This window comes from Siniperca chuatsi, linkage group LG12 (assembly GCF_020085105.1).
Source record: "Siniperca chuatsi isolate FFG_IHB_CAS linkage group LG12, ASM2008510v1, whole genome shotgun sequence".
Taxonomy (NCBI): domain Eukaryota; kingdom Metazoa; phylum Chordata; class Actinopteri; order Centrarchiformes; family Sinipercidae; genus Siniperca; species Siniperca chuatsi.
The window spans coordinates 18,345,429-18,362,094 of NC_058053.1; the positions used below are offsets into that span (position 1 = coordinate 18,345,429).

The 16,666-nt window shown below is 39.0% G+C and overlaps 2 protein-coding genes across 3 annotated transcripts; one reads left to right on the plus strand and one right to left on the minus strand.

The window, feature by feature from the left end:
* lamp1b (lysosomal associated membrane protein 1b) lies at nucleotides 1-7,975 on the plus strand. Its single transcript, XM_044216454.1, has 6 exons — nucleotides 1-391; nucleotides 3,553-3,746; nucleotides 3,852-3,980; nucleotides 4,146-4,212; nucleotides 5,446-5,613; nucleotides 5,692-7,975. The coding sequence occupies exons 1-6, from the start codon at nucleotides 331-333 to the stop codon at nucleotides 5,829-5,831; spliced, it is 759 nt and encodes a 252-aa protein (XP_044072389.1). The 5' UTR covers nucleotides 1-330; the 3' UTR covers nucleotides 5,832-7,975.
* Nucleotides 7,976-9,419: 1,444 nt separating this feature from the next.
* On the minus strand, nucleotides 9,420-16,586 carry LOC122885408 (growth hormone-regulated TBC protein 1-A-like). Of its 2 annotated transcripts, none has more exons than XM_044216447.1 (8): nucleotides 14,638-16,586; nucleotides 13,954-14,099; nucleotides 13,718-13,876; nucleotides 13,223-13,347; nucleotides 12,645-12,741; nucleotides 11,389-11,561; nucleotides 11,100-11,285; nucleotides 9,420-10,077 (listed from the first exon to the last, which is right to left on the minus strand). In XM_044216447.1, the coding sequence occupies exons 1-8, from the start codon at nucleotides 14,697-14,699 to the stop codon at nucleotides 9,976-9,978; spliced, it is 1,050 nt and encodes a 349-aa protein (XP_044072382.1). In that variant the 5' UTR covers nucleotides 14,700-16,586; the 3' UTR covers nucleotides 9,420-9,975. The 2 variants fall into 2 exon arrangements, with proteins under 2 accessions (XP_044072382.1, XP_044072380.1); XM_044216445.1 differs by having other exon boundaries at nucleotides 13,954-14,102.
* Nucleotides 16,587-16,666: the final 80 nt, after the last annotated feature.

Consider the following 16,666-nt stretch of genomic DNA (forward strand, 5'->3'; position numbering starts at 1 on the left):
CACATGATCCTGACGTCAGTCTTTACAGTGGTGGCGGTGATAAACTGTTGAAGACCAGCAAAATTAACCTCACGGCTAGCTTATACAAATACAAAAAGTTGAAACGTGTAGCCAGAAACGTTAGAGGTTTGTGTTACAAACAACAGCGCTTTATCACCTCACCGAATCAGCGCGGTTGACTTATTTTCACTTGCTGTTGTAGTTACGCTAACGTTAGCCTAGCTAGCACAACATCCCTAACGGGCTAGCTAGCTGCGACCTGTCTGTTATTGTGTTGCTGTGATTACGCCCTGACTAACGCTGCATCAGCCGGAGAGAAACCAGAGAAACATGACGCAGATCGGCGGTGTCCAGTCATGGTGCCTGGGAGTAACGTTACAGTTGATTTTAGGTGAGTATTGGTTCGGTTTATCTGACATTAACTACGGTTACCTGGCGAGCGAAACAATAACGGTACCGCTCCGAAGGTCGCAGATAACCTGCCTGCAACTAGACCAGTAGAAAGGCAACGTTTACACCTATTCAGCTAACGCTACTATTGTTACCTAAGACTTAGGTAATAACTACAAGGGAAATGGAGGTTCTTGTAGTGATGTTAGTTAACGTGGCATAATTAGTGTTTAGTGTTATAAATGTTGTTTGGATAGTCTGGCTGTGATAATGCTGAGTTCACGTCTCTCTCCGCGGCTGTGGCGCAAATTACCGTCACTGTCAGTGCTGTTCAATCAGTCATGGTGCAAAGGGATCTCAGGGGGTAAATCTCAAAATCTGGTTGCAGCTTCACTCCTTCACTCCTTGTCCCACCAGAAACTAAGGGGAAGAATGCAGAGGAGAAAAAAACAGTATAGCATATTTGAGGATATTTTACTTTACCTTAATATTTTTGAAGAACCCCAAAAGCTCAATTACCTTGTAAAACATTAAAATTATATCTACTCATTCTCCTCCTTTCCCTCATTTACAGTTAGTCAGTTTTGTCCCAACCAAGGGGTCGGCCCCCTTCGAAATGTCAATAGATAAATCTGAGGGGTCGTGAGATGATTAATGGGAGAGGAAACAAAGCAAAAGACCTTTTTGGGTCTGAAACAGTTAGGCTGTGTAAATGAAACCATGTGAGACATTCAGACATGTGAGACTGTGATTGACTTCCAAAATAGTTTTGATGCCACAAGTTCCACATCTGAAACTGAGATTTAAGGTGAGCACAGAGAAACTTTCCACCTTCAGCAGATGAATGTGAAAACTAGTGTCAGTCATCCAAATGAAGTAACAATATGTGTAACACATTCTTGAGTGGAGAGGGTCTTTAGTGTTATGCCACTTCAACTTGACTATATTTCAGAGGCAAATATTGTACTTAAAAGTTGAAACAGTCGTTTGATCGATTAGTCGACTGATGGACAAATAATTTGCAACAATTTTGATAATAATTGAAAAGTCTTCCTGTTTTTGCAAAAATGCCAAATTCATTGGTTCCAGCTTCTCAGATGTGAATATGTGCTAGTTTTCTAACTCCTTTAAGATAGTAAAGTGAATATCTTTGGGTTTTCAGCTGGTTGAACAAGACAAGCAATTTAAAGTAAACATGACAAATGGGGCTCTTGAGAAATGTTTCACTACTTTCTGACTTTTTATCAACCAAAAGATCAATCGCGAACATTATCGGCACATTAATCTGTCGTAAAAATAATTGTTAGTTGCAGCCCTGTACTCTTACTCCTCTACATTTATCTGGCAGCTGTAGTTACTATTAACCACCTGCTAGTAAAAATGAATGTGCTGCTAATAACCTGGCACCTAACCTACATTAGAGGCAAAGCCGCGCCTATAATAGTGTGGCACGTACCAATGAAAGCCTTTGCCTCTCAGAACAGAGGATCACTGGTTCGATTTTCCTTCTCTTACCCGTGTGTGTTTAGTTGGTTCGCTCACATTTTCTGCTGTTTTTCTATTGAGGATAACATATCTTGTCTGACATTGATAGGAAATGTTATAACAAAATTATTTTCTTATCAATAAACATTAAGGCATCCAAAAGAATTGTAGTGAGGAAACAGGGCTGGGTTTTGTCTTCAGACCAGAGCAAGTTCAGTTAACATGCTTGTTTGTTTATAACGTCAGTAACTTTGTCCTAGTCAGTTTCACAGAGTAAAGTGTTAAGAGTAGGGTACATATGGTTTTGTGAATCATTGCAGGTGCTAATGGACACAATGTTATAATATAATTGGACAGGGTTTCTTTAATTTGTCCATGTGTATTTAGAGACAATATCAGTAACCAAATCTAGATATATTTTAATAACTTTGCTTGTACAGTCAATGTCAACTGAAGCTCCTCAACTCCACCACTACTAAAACCCACAAAGTGTGTGTGTGTGTGTGTGTGTGTGATTCAGTGAACTTTGTAAGGAAGAAGCACCCCATAGTGGTTCAGACCAGTTCAAACCACTTGCAGGTACACTGACAGAAGGAAGCAGTAAACTACTTAAAAAAACATCAGTCTCGTGATTTTTTCAGATCGGAATCGAGCTTCAACAGTGTTTTAAATGTCACTGCAAGCTCAAGAGTACACAATACACCTGTAGTCATTGTTTTTAGGCACAACCAAATAGAAAGGAAAAACTGAATGTTGAATTCAAATGTCTTTGCCATATTGCTTTAGTGAAATGCTGTAATTAAAATAGGCCCATCTCAAAACCTGCTGTGCCTAAAACATTTACTTCTTTGACAATTCAGCAGCTTAGTTTTGTTGGTTAAAACCACTTTGAATAACTCCATAAATGGACAACTCATATGTCTCACCCCCATGTGCACACAGGGATGCTTCTTGGCTGCAGGGTCCAAACCGCACTATGAGTATAAAACAAAACAAACATAACCAAAAGAAAACCATCTTTTGAGATACAGCATGATGAACTTCCATGCCAAGATGCCAACCTGAAGCATTGTCCCATTAATTGGACCAAGCTTAGGAGGTGCAACAATGTGCTGAAGTGTTAGGAACTGAATAAAACAGCAGTCAGAAAACATGGCACATTTTAGTCACCTGAATTTAGTGCAGGAGAAGGTACACTTTGTGGAGACCCAGGAGTGTTCAGGCAGAGCCATTTGGTCGCTCATTCAGACAGAAACAACAGCTGGTTACATAAGTGGTTCTGCCCTGTTTGTCTTGATTGACAGTTAAAGACTGTGATAAAAAGAGACATGAAATAAAAATGCCGTTGTGAAATAGAAACAGACTTTTGTAAAAATGACTTTTTGAAATAAAAACTGCTGCAATTGAAAAAGAAATGACCTACAATAAACTCTGCTATTGGGAAAAGTAGCAAGATGAAATAACATTTCATCATAATAATGAGCTGATTCTAGGCCATATTGTCCCGACTGGTTTTCCATCATACTTTCATTCTATGGTATGATCGTGAAATAGGTGCACTCTGTGATATTAAAAAGTCTTACATTTAACTTGGTGAACCCTGCAGAAACCTTGTATTTAGTATTGAACACCTTGCATCTCTGTAATACTGGACTCATAACTGATTACCTCTTGCAGCTGCCGTCCTGCACCAGGGTTTTGCTACTGTTGCCCCGCCCACAACGACCCAAACCACTTCTGCACCGCACAAAGACCTCGGCAGACCTGAAAGAGGAAACTACCTGGTCAAGAACAGCAATGGTACTGCCTGTTTACTGGCATCCATGGGTCTCCAGTTCAACATCACCTTCACCTCTGTCTCCCAGAATAAGGTGCTTAAATACAAACAGTCAACAGTTGTGTGAATACTGTTGCAGCTAAAAATATCTACACATTAACAGGTTTTAAATGCTAAACGTACAATCGTCCATTTACAGACTGTGCAGGATGTTGTGAACCTTCAGCCCAACGTGACAAAGAGCTCTGGATCATGTGACTCTGAGCGCACCTCCCTGCGCCTCACAACGGATGCAGAGAAGACCAACCTCACCTTTTTCTTCACCCTGGTAAGTTACTGTGGCTGCCCTTTGTATATCACAACATTTATCTTCTTGCTTTTATTTTCACCTTGTACTTCCTGAAACAGCCACTAGATGGCAGCTGGAGCTTGAGGTAAACATGCCTTACTGCAGTGTTAACTGGTTTATGGTGGTCTTGCTGTTTTTCTCCAGAATACCACGTCCAATAAGTACCACCTGAGTGAAGTGTCTCTGTCAGCAGCCTGGCCAGACATGAAAGGTGAGTGCACTTTACCTCCCATTATTCATGCTAGCTACCTTGTATCAGATTAATAAGTATGTGACAAACCCATCCTGTGATCCTCATCACTCTTTGTAGTGTAATCAGAGTTTTTGTTGGCTCAAAATGAGGGAAAGATTGGCAACTGTAACTTACTGAAGTAATCATAAAATAAGTCTGAACATACACTAGGTCCTAAACGGATGTGTTGGGCCTTGTGTAACTCTGTAACTGACTGTGATTTGTTGTTTAAAATATTTTAATTTATACAGCGAAGGGGCTGTTGTAGTCAAATAGTAAATATTACAAAGAAAAAACCTTTTACAGACCCCCTCGCATGTTACACCCAAGCAGATCTTTTTTTACACTGTGGTGCTTAAAATCTACACTGAAAAACAGGAACACCTGTATGACATGATGCAATCTAACACAGCAGCCCTGCAATAAATCCTACCATTATGAAATATTTAGTTGCATCATTGTGAAAGGTGTTTCTAACATTTTGTCGGACAAAGTCTTAGAAAAACAAGCAGGTGTTAACAGGCCCAAATTAATCAGTTACAGCTGCATAGGTAGAGTTGACACACGTTTATCTTCTTTATAATTTATACAAGACAGGTGGATATACAATGTTTATACATAAAACCTAATAAGAGAAGCATTTTGGTGGTGAACTGGATTACAACTTTGGCCATAAAAATTATATATGATTATTTATTTATTTATTTATAATAATTTTTACAGTGGTCTGAAATCCTGTATGCTGTTTCTTTCTGCACATTGAAATGTAACTGAATAGTATTTTTGGGGGAACTGGGGATTTTGTGGTTAATGTTCACCTGCAGCAGTCCTGTATTCTGTCTGTAACACATTTACAGCTTTTTGCTCAAATTATTTTATGGTTTGTGCTAATTAGCTGGAGTATTGTCTTGCTATATTTTTAATTGGCTCACCTGTAGTGATTCTGCTGTTTCAACAGTTTAGCACTTCTTTTGAAATAGGTGCAATTACTATTGAGATCCCCAGGTCTTGAACAACTGCCTTTTAAATTGTCTATGCAAGAAAAACCCAGGTGAAATCTTTCTTTAATCCTCTCTGCCGTCATCATCTTCTTTCATTTAAATCCGTTTTCCCTCTTCAAACGTCTCATTTTGTGTCCAGTCTCTATTCCTTTTTGTTTTACTGGACACCTCTTCCCCCTGTAATCACTCCCTGTTCTCTCCTCTGTTATAGATCACTTCTCAGTCCATAACAGCAGTCTCGACTACCTGCGGGGCACCCTGGGGTACTCATACATGTGTCGTGAGAAACAAACTCTGAACGTGGCTGAGGATTTGTCCATCAACACCTTCCAGGTGCAGGTGCAGCCCTTCGGTCTCACCGGAGATCAGTTTGGAGCAGGTAAGCACTTATGTCTAGTAGCAATGCGATGAAATAAATCTACTGCTTTCTTGCTCTAATTTGTTTTTACTCTCTCAGCTGAGGAATGCCAATTGGATGAAGATGACATGTTGATCCCCATCATAGTCGGAGCAGCTTTAGCAGGTCTTGTCCTCATTGTGCTCTTGGCCTACCTCATTGGCAGGAAGAGGAGCCATGCTGGTTACCAGACCATCTGAGGTCAACCGTCACTCTCATGTTCCCAGAGGCCAGAGCATGCTATCCCCAACCTTGAGATTAACCACTGTTTCATGAGACTTAACACTCCACCCTGTCCCCCTCTATCTCTGCATCCTTTATCTCCCTGCCCTTGTGTGTGCTGTTCTTTGCCCTCATCAGTAACACTAGTCATTATCACTTTGTGGAGGTTGATATGCTCTTTCTGAACTGACCCACTCTGTCATAACAAAGGGGACTTTGGAGATTGTAATGAAATGAGGAAAAACTCTTTACTGGTACAATGTAAAGCAGGGGGTGGCTGTTGATCAGAGGGTCAAGGAGAGTCCTCAAATTGTGATGTACAAATTCTGATTTCTGTGAAAGGAATTTTAAGGGATTGTGGAATTTGAGGGAATCGCTTCTATAGCTTTTCGTACTGTTTATCTGCTTTGGGGTGACGATTTTTTAATGGTTTTGCCCTAAATGAGGTTTGTTATTATAAAGGGAATATTTTGGGCTGTTTTTAAAGGTCCAGTATGTAACATTTAGGAGGAGCTATTGGCAGAAATGGAACATAATATTCATATGTATGTTTTCATTAGTGTATAATCGCCTGAAAATAAGAATCGTGTTTTTGTTACCTTAGAATGAGCCATTTTTATCTACAGAGGGAGCGGGTCCCCTTCCATGGAGGCTGCCATGTTGCACCACCATGTTTCTACAGTAGCCCAGAACGAACAAACCAAACACTGGTTCTACATAGGGCCTTTTGCGTTTTTTTGCGGCCACCATAGTTTCTCCTACACACTTGGAAAGGGAGGGTGAAGCGAGCGGTATTCAAATGGTTGCAAACTGCAATTTCAACGCTAGGTGCCACTAAATCCTACACACTGGACCTTTAACTTAATCCACTCCAGAGAGTAAAGATCTTACGTTTTTTAGTGTAACTCTTCATTTAACCTAAGTATGCAGATTTTAGGGAACATGCTAAAAGCACAGTAACCTAATCCTAAAAGTTAGTTAAGCTAGTTAAGATGCAATTAGGAATTTATTTTGTCCACCGTTATTAGTGATGATATGTCCTTCTTTCCCTCATAAAGGTACTCAACACATTTTGTATGGAGACTGTAGCTGCGGTTGTGAGCTTTGTAAGATAATTGTGTTAGGGCTGTGGTATTTTTTTCTTTTTTCACTTAATTTAAACATTTTAGGAAATAGGCATGTTTGCTTTCTTGCCCAGAGTTAGATGAGAAGATACCACTATCATATTGCTAAATATAAAGCTACAGCCAGCAGGCAGTTAGCTTAGCACAAAAACTGGAAACAGGGGAAAACAACTAGCCTGGCTTTGTCTAAAGATTAAAAAAAAAAATTGTCTACCAGCACCTCTAAAGCTCACCGAAGTATAAAAACGACACATTTTGGTTTTACAAGGGGTTATGTTTCAAAATATTTCATCGTGCTGTAGCTTCATATTTACCGTACGGACACGAGAGTGGTACTGATCATCTACCTCTAGGCAAGAACGTGAATTTCCCAAAATGTCAAACTATTCCTTTTAAATGATAGTAGCCACTCTTTTGGATTTTGCTGTTACAATGTGCACACACAACAGGAGTTTAAAAAAACCCTCTACCGTTGGCTTAGGTGGATGAAAAAGCTCAGGACATCACTGTAAGAACGTAATAATGTTGACGTGTCATAGTCCACTGGGTGGTTTTGTTTGTTTATTTTTGTTCCCTGAATATGGGCCCAGTTGGGATTTTGTTTACTGAAGGGAAAGACGTTGCACTAAAGTCCTGAGAAACAGTCCCATGTAATGATTAAAGTGGCCAAAATGCTCTGGTCATTGTTCATCAGTGCCTTCCCAGCTATAACATAGATGGGATTGAAGTAAAGCCAATACCACAGAGGTACTCACTCACTCACTCACTGACACTGTGTGCTGCCATGTCTGGGACATTTTCTCATTGTCTCACATAGCCTTCATGTACTGTTACTACCATACATATGCATTGTTTGATGTAGTAGGAGAAAGTAAAGATATGTTTTTTATGTTTTTTCCCTCCGTCATCTAAATATCCATGCAATGATTTAATAAGGTTTTAATGGATTTGTTTGAACTGTTTTCTAATGGAGAGGTCAATAAAAGTGAATGAAAGAGGCTTTTTGTTTTGCCTTCGTCAGCTGTCAAACCTGTTCCTGGTTAGTGTTGTTTGTTTGGACTCCTTAGAAGTGTAGGTACAGTATTTGAGAATAAATGTGGTATTGAATACTGGAAATGCATCATGTTATTCTAAATACTTTTTTTGTCTATCAAAGACTAAATTACAACATTATTGTGTAAGGAATCAGAAAAAAATTAACTTCTTTGAATAGTTACACCACAATTTTAGTTTTGAGGTTTGGATTAAATTTAATTACACTGGTTTTCAGTTATGCAGGTTTTATGTCCTCGAGGTGTAAAGTAGTCTTAATGAGATGGCTGAAATGAAAGCCAGCAGGACTCTGAACTGCAATGTTTTAATACTTTGTAGTAAGTACCTGGCTCAGTCGCTCTGTCTGTAAATGCAAGGCGGGGGAAGGTTGTCCAAAGGTGTTTGACACACATGGTGTTTGACTTCTGGGCATTTCTCGCATCCACATAGCAGGCAGTTGGAACGCACTACATACTCAATTTAATGTCATACTTAGTATGAATAGTACGTTAGTATGAGATTCCTAACACGGCCCATGGTCCACATTTGCAGGGGCGGGGCAAGAGGGGTGGGCAGGGCTGGCCCCGCCTGTGAGTTCCCCCCTTTCAGAGTGAGAAGGAGACACAAGATGACTAAAGAGATGCAAAACGACTAAAATAAGCACAACGAGATACAATAGGACTACAAAGAGATGCAAATGACTAAAAAGAGACCCAACATGACCACAAACGACACGGCCAGTACAGTATGTCAGAGGGGTGGGGGGCCTGTTGTCTCATCATCTGTCCATGGCTGTAGGCTATTTGGAGTTACAAATAGCAGCTATTTCTTGATATTATTTCATATTAGAATATTTAAAGTTGTTTATTTGGCATTCATTTATTACACCGAATACCTATTAATAATGTGCAGTTTACTATTGCCAAGATCCAGGGCTTTGAATTTTGTGCCCTGGTCTGACCACCAAAAGTTTCTAAACCCGCCCCTGTGGATTTGAGGTGGTTCTAGGTTTTTAGTCAGCAAAGGAGTGCAAATACCTGCCTCTTGAACAGGCCTTCAATTCTCACGTATGGTAAATGATTATGTGTTTGCAACCTTTTGTCTGAACTACTTTTTTTTTGTGACTGAGACATTATTTTCACAGTTCAGTCGTTTTTTCTGTGACTCACCAGTCACCTGGGGGATTTCTAAAATTAATATGTAGCCAAAGGTTTGAATCCCCTGAATGAACTGTTGTTTAAGACTATCATGTAACACTAAAATTACCACTTCTCTTTACCTTTGTTTGGCAGAGGCCTTTTTGAGGTCAGCTAAATCTGGAAAAAGATCAGGCCAATTATTTAGGTTTCTGCTAACAATAAAAAGTGAACACAATGTTCTGTAAATTAGTACAGCAGTTACCACACCAAATTATAAACATTTAATTTTACTTCTTAAAGAGAAATGGACGGTTAGAACAGTGTTCCAGTTCAAGAGACATTATTTCCCCTTTTCAGTAATCAGTTATTTCCCCACTCTGACAGATTATTATTATTATTTACATTCTCACAACTATTATTCTCCACAGTAACAAAACAAATTGTATCTCTCCCATACTACTCTAGCAAAGTAATACATTACTTGTACAACTATTGTACAAGTAATAAAAAACATGAGATTTAAATACTTTTTACAAAGCATCAGGTGTGATGATCTTGAAGCATCTATAGCAGCAGAAATATTCTGCAGAACATGGGACCCTAAGCAGAAGACAAAGTTCAAAAACATCAGTTGAGCAGCTTCAGCACATCCAGTCTACTGGATTAGAGTGTAATATCAATTTATAACAGAAGCAACCAAAAAGCCACCAGTATGTCCATGTTGTAATAGTTAGTTGTTCCTGATAGTAGTGTTACTTTCTTATACTGAATGAAAGCTGTTTGTTGTAGAAATCCAGTCAAATGGGGAGAATGGTGGATCCATAACTTTACAGCGGTCCAGATTTATCCTCCAGTATTCGTTGTCTGCATTTCTCTCTCAGTTTATCAATAGCTGCCATAGACAGACTCCCAGGTTCTGTAAAGATTTTCTGTAAAAACAGAGTTTGAATGTCACCAAATGGATTAAGGTTCAAGATTATATTTTTAAAAGGCATATACACACCGAGCTGTGTTTACATGGAGCCTGTAATTTTCCTCATAATAAGAACTCAGACAGAAGCTTCAACACCTCATCCATGATAAACTGGCTCTGGCTAAACTGGCTAAAATAATTTCCATTCAAGGGGTGGGTTAAATCTGTTATAATCTGAAAAAAGGATGAAAATTTGTCATGACACTGGGTTTTCTGATCAGTACTTTTGGTAAATCTATTCTCCTCTGCGCAAGATGGCCCACTTAAGTTCAGTCAAAGATGTTTCCCGAGGAAGATGCATCACTTTCCCTTCTGTTGTTTTTATTAAGAGCATTTTATACCACTTCAAGTGGTGAATCTTTCTCAGGGTAACCATTTTGAAATAGTTGATGTGTACTTGTCTCAGGGAGGTAAATGAAAGGCCACAGTGAACCGTTATATATAAAGCACTTTTGAGCTGAAGCAATTAGTGGATTAATTAATAAATTGATCAACAAATAATTAATCTGCAACAATTGATAATCGATGAACCATTTAAGTTATTTTTCAAGAAAAAATTCAGAAATGTGTCAGAAATGTGGATTCCTTGCTTTTCTTTGTCTTATATGATAGTAAACTGTACATATTTAGGTTTAGAGCTGTTTTATGGACAAAATTTTGAAGATGTCACCAGGAACTTTTAACTGCATTTTTGTACATTTTATAGACCAAATGATTAACTGAAGTATTAAGTTGAATAATTGATAATGAAAATTGAAACCTAAAAAAACTGAAAAATGAATTACAGCCCTAAAACCCATAATGCAGGTTGACCTTTTGCAAATGTTTGCCAGTGGTGGAGAGCTGGTGTGGTGTTCTAACTGTTTTAAGCAGGGAATAGTTAATTGGATTGATTATATTATAAACAAAGCTATAGGCCCACATAGCAACAGCCAGTGTTTCCTTATTTGTTTCTCTGACTGTTGTTTCTCATCGCACCTGCATGAAGGTGTGGCAGTCCAGAGTGAAAGCTCCACTGGTGATTTGTTTGAAGCAATCGCACACATTGATCAGCGAGCGAGCTCTCAGGATCTCCGTCTGGTGGTGAATGATGAGAGTCAGAGCAACACGGAAAAGAACCTTGGAGCCCTCGTAGAAAAGACAATCCCAGACCCGCAGAACTGTCTGCAAGTACAAGAAACAAGAATGATGTCTGTAAAATGATGTGCTTCAGCATCACCATTAATTCCTCATTTGTCTCTACCTATAAACCCAAATTTTTCCTCACCTCAATTGGGAGTATGTCAATGTAGAGGCAGATGAACCAGCGTGACACCACCAGAGTCCATATGCCGGGATACTGGGCCATGAGCTGTCCTATTGCAGGAGCTTTAGCCTTTACCAGCTCCCCAAGAACCTCCTGGTCAGTCTTCAGGCCCAACATGTCCAGGCTGTAGTAGTCTACAATATCCCCAAAGCAGATGAGTTTGCCTTTGTCTATCTGAGTGCAGGAGTGATACTTGTTGGTTGGCCTTTCAAGCACAATTGTGAACTGGTTTTGTGTCAAATGTAAATGTTTCAGATTGTTGTGTTAGTGTCACAAGGCTCCAACCTGGGTCCACTACTCTTTTATATTACAACAAGGGTTCATAATGAGCAAGCACTATTCATTTGCATTATTATGTAGATGACACACAATTCTATATAGTCAATATTACAAATCTGCCTTAATTACCTTAAAAACCCAAAACCTACTCCAAGTTGGCCATGATAAAACACCGGCAAAGAAGTAAAAAAAAAGAGAATTGTACAACACAGAAAAATAAATTCTTAGAATGTTATTCTAAAATAAAAAATAGCCAAAACAGCATCTTGTCTTTCTTCCCATTACAAACAGGAAAATATGCAGACCTTTGTTGCAGGTAGGCTTAATTACTGTACTGCATTGCTCTCAGATCTGCCCAAAGTCTATACTAGCCTAAAAGTCTGTACTCGTGCAGTATGCTGCTGCCTTATCACTTCTTTCATCTTATTTATTTTAATCCAGATAATTTTAGAAGAGATTTTAAGATCTTTGAAACTTGTTATACTAAATATTTTATAGGACTTGCCTTTACAAACTGCATGCTGCCAAATTCTGCCCCTGGGGGAGCTGACTTCCTTGCTTCTCCTGCTGCTACATTTACTAACTATATTATTATTTTTTACATTTAAGCTTTTTAATATCAGTGTCACATTGAAATGTGCTATACAAATAAAGTTTGATTGATTAAAGGCCCTGCACCACCTTGGCTCGCCGACACGGGTTTTTTCACTTACGTTGTTTGATTAGACTTCTTCTCAGGACTTTGTGGGTGTGTACAGTCTAAGCTTGATTGACACCTCCCTAACTTTCCCATTAGTTTTGTGTGAGGGCCGGACAACTCACACCTTTATCATTTTTATTGGTACATCGACTTCAATCTAAGCAGACCTCTAATTAGACAGTCATTGAAAACACCAGTCGTGAGCATTAAAAAAAAATAAAACCTCTAAAACCTATACCTGGGAGTATCCTGCCCAACAATGCATCCATGAGCCAGAATGAGTTCTCTTCATCTTTTGTGATGAGGATGAGGTAGCCTGCAATGAAGTTCATGCCCTGGAATGAACAGAGACAGTAATGATCTAACTCACTGGCTAGTAGGTCACTGACTTGGAGCCAAATACATGGAAGAATTTATGCAGGACATATCCGCAGCAACAACATATTTCCAAAAGCTTAATTAAGAATGTGATTTTGTCACCAATATATTGTCAAATTAGTTGTGATGACATAACTTGTCTGGGGAGAACAGGTAACTGTACACCTGTCATTTTTATTTAGTAAACCCATTGATTTCCTCGGGTTGCATCTCTAGCCAAAAGCTGTATGACTATATCATTCTACAACAAAATTAAATTTGCTGTACCTGAAGCTAACAGGGATTAGTGAACGTTGCGTTATGAAAGCTACATTTAGAGAAAATCCTACACATGTATTTAAATGAATAAGGAACTAGCCAGTCCTGTTCTTTAGGTAAACAGACGATATGTTAAATGAGAGGAGAGTAAACTCTTATCAGTGAAAGTGTTTTCTTCACCTGACAGTACCCCACTGCTTCATTATGGTGTCCGTAGGCCAGCAGCACATTGTACAAAGCCCTCTGCAGGCTTGGTTCTGCGTTGCTCTGGAAGAGGACGTTGTCAGGAAAGGTCCTATGCATGTCTGCCAGAAAACATGACAAGAATTGTGTCATGATATGGACCTGTGTGTTGATACAAGTTATGGTATGGATGTTTTTTATGAAAGGGAATAATGGATTGTATAGGGGGTTAGGCTTTTTCACAGCAGCCATTTCGACTTGTCACAGCAGGAAAAGCACATGTGATACTAATAACATTAAAGATGGCTTTGTTCTATTCAAGTGCCCCAGTAAGTCATGACAATGTGACAATGAGCCAGCATGCACAATACCAGGACCCTGAAAGTGAAGCAGCTAAATGGAATTCAGCCATTATTAATTTTATTTATACCTGTGCCTTCCCTTCTACGACATGTCATTTGTGTCTTCTGTGAAAAAGGCCTGTTGTCACACCTGTATGAATCGTTTCTTTCAGCTTGGTGTCGTGCTCCATGGCCAGCAGAGACTGGTAATAACCCGGGTTTCTCTCCAGTTGTTCCTGTGCACCACTGGCTGCCATCCAAATCCTGGCACGGTGCTCATTAGGCACACCTTTACGCACGTACCGTTTCACTTCCAAAACAGATCTTATAATTACATCACATAACCAGAAGTCACCAAAACAGTGTTTGAATGTTTTTTACTTGTACCTGTCAAGTTCTTCTCCACATGTGGTTTCTCTTGAAGGAGCTTGGACCATCTCATCGACCTTCTGTTGAGGACAGCTACATATTCATTCATCATCTCCTTGTAGGGTTCAAAATCGTGATGTCTCTCAAAGCCATAGGGGTCAATCCTGCTGGGGCAAATCAACACAGTCTAATACATGTACAAATGAATGACAATGCACAAAGCACAACTGTGGGTGAAGGACTGACAGCTGAGCTGGGTCACTTTCCTCCCCACCCTTCTTTCTCTCTCCTATTCCCTGATGACAGACACTACAACAACCTCCACTGGGTAAGGTTTCTGTAGCGGGGAGATCAAATGCCCCAGCTGATTGATTAGTCAGTCTTAAATTACTTTCAAGAGAGATTAGGAGCAAGTAGCAAAATTCAAGCTCAAAAATAACCTCAGAAAATGTCATGTATTTTCCACAAAACAACTCTTAGCTATGATATTTTACTGCGCTTGATAGTTGGTTTCTAATATCAGCCTTACAAGTTTATTAAGTGAGACATAAAGTGCAAATATAATGAGATGATGAGCAAATAAGCTGATGTATACAACAGGTAGTCAGGAAGGAAGCAACAACAATATACATGTAACAACCACAAGTAAAAGAAAGACAAAACATGCAGTCAAAGAGAACACCACTTCAACATAAAGCTCACCTTTCACTGCCATTATTACATGTAAGATGTTGAGAAGTATTTCCTTTCATTTCCCTTTCCATTATGTGTCATGTGCTGCAGGTACAGTAGTCCACCGAGGCTAAAAACAACCGATGCACCGAGGAGGTTATTACATTTGTATTACTTGGAAAAGTACTGCCTGCTGTCAAAGTAAATAACAAAGTGGTCTGACTTTCAAATGTCTCAACTTACAGTATTCAGTGAGAGGAGGGGCTAATTTAAGTAACACCCAGGTAACATCCGCAGGTGTGTGCTTTATTTGCATGCAAAACAATTGGAGGAAGAGAAACAACAATGTTTGCTTGTATGTCCCCTTTCATATTATTGTCTATGATAATGAATAGTGCTAGTACTTGTAGCAGTAGCAACAGTAGTGGTAATAATGGTAATTGTTGTTTTGACAGCAGTCATTTCACCATTTTATCAGAAAAGCGGTTTCCTAACCTCCTGTAGATGGTAAAATATTATTTCCTCGCCAAGGTTGAAGAAATACTAGAGTCATGAGTCTAAATTCCACCACTGCAACACAACGCCCCCAAGGAATGTTTAACTGATTATCAAAACAGTAAATAGGCCTAACTGTTTCTGTCAATTTCATCTCCCTACATGATCTAAATGGTGTTTAAAAGCTGTATCCACTGCCAGTAATATTATCATAAAGAAAGACTAAATCCCTTCATTTAAATGTCATCAATATTTTTATATTAACAATGGATCACATGACTACTTATATGTGAAAGGTGTTGCTCATAGTGATGAACACAGAGAATGATGACCTGACTGCAGTCCCCCCCCCCTTTTTTAAGCATCTTTCAGCTCATTGTTTTGGTTTTGCAGCCCACTTTACTGTTTTGGTTCACTGCTCTCACCAGCCTCCTTTCCAGCAGCAACAGGCAGGTTTGTTCCACGTAAGATCTCTGATAAACTCTCTGCACACCACCTGCTCAGCACCAAACAGCAGACAGACAAAGTTAGCAACTAGCTGGTGAACATAGTCGAGCATTTAGCAGCTAAAGAGCCAGATATTTCCCTCGGGAGTTAGTGGAGACCAAAACAAAGCTAAAAGGAAAGTGGTCAGAAATATGACTACAAATGAATGCATATTATAATGTTGCTCTGTGTCTGCTGGATGTGCAACTAGTTAACTGTTAACAAAAAGTTAACAAAAAATCAGTTAATGCAGGTTTATTTTCCCCCACCCTAAAAATAAGTAGAATTTCAACATATTGAGTTAAACAATATCCACCAAATAAAATTTGTGTAATTGTAAAATGTAAACTCACCCTAAGATTGTTACATCCCACAGATTACCAGACATGATAGAGGACATGCCCTTAGTACCCTTAAAGGATAGGTTCACATCTTTTCATGTTTGTCTATGTACATTAAAACAGGTTTTTCTTGTTGTAATAATTCCTCCTGTTCACACTGGCCATGAAAAGATCCCTTCCTAATGTGCTTTAAGTGTAAGTGATGGGGGACAAAACCCCGTCCTTGGGGCACCGGAGTATTTTTCTGTAAGACTTGTAAACCTTTCCTTTGATGGTAGCTACAGCTCCCTCCTTTTCTGTCTCAAAGATATACAACATAATAAAGTTAAATGTTATAAAATCTCCTTTTAAAATTGTTTTGGACTGCTGGATTCAGTGTTAAACTTTATGATCATACTACTGTTCTGAGTGCTACAGACATCCTGATCAGCTCATCATCATCTCTCATGTGTTACAGTGTAAAGTCGCAAACAGGGAAATAATAAAAAACAATGTGTAACTAACTCATGATCTGTGTTTGATTTACAAAGCAACATTATCAAATTGGCCAAATGACCATCGCTATGTACTGTAAATTAAATATTGTTTATTATTAACAATCAACATCATGGAGGAATATTCTGAAAAATGTAATATTAAAGCTTTGACACAATCAGATCAGTATGATTATAAATCTTCTTCACACAATCATTATTCTGCTTCATGAAATACACTCTATGCTGTTCTGTATGTGATAT

Bases quoted from the DNA above. Each gene is read 5' to 3' on its own strand.
- lamp1b (XM_044216454.1), top strand. From the start codon at position 331: ATGACGCAGATCGGCGGTGTCCAGTCATGGTGCCTGGGAGTAACGTTA. The intron at 392-3,552 runs GTGAGTATTGGT...TACCTCTTGCAG, and splicing joins AACGTTACAGTTGATTTTAG to CTGCCGTCCTGCACCAGGGT. The intron at 3,747-3,851 runs GTGCTTAAATAC...GTCCATTTACAG, and splicing joins CCTCTGTCTCCCAGAATAAG to ACTGTGCAGGATGTTGTGAA.
- LOC122885408 (XM_044216445.1), bottom strand. From the start codon at position 14,699: ATGGAAAGGGAAATGAAAGGAAATACTTCTCAACATCTTACATGTAAT. The intron at 13,348-13,717 runs GTGTGACAACAG...GTTTTCTGGCAG, and splicing joins GAAAGAAACGATTCATACAG to ACATGCATAGGACCTTTCCT. The intron at 11,562-12,644 runs GTATAGGTTTTA...GGGATATTGTAG, and splicing joins GTTGGGCAGGATACTCCCAG to ACTACTACAGCCTGGACATG.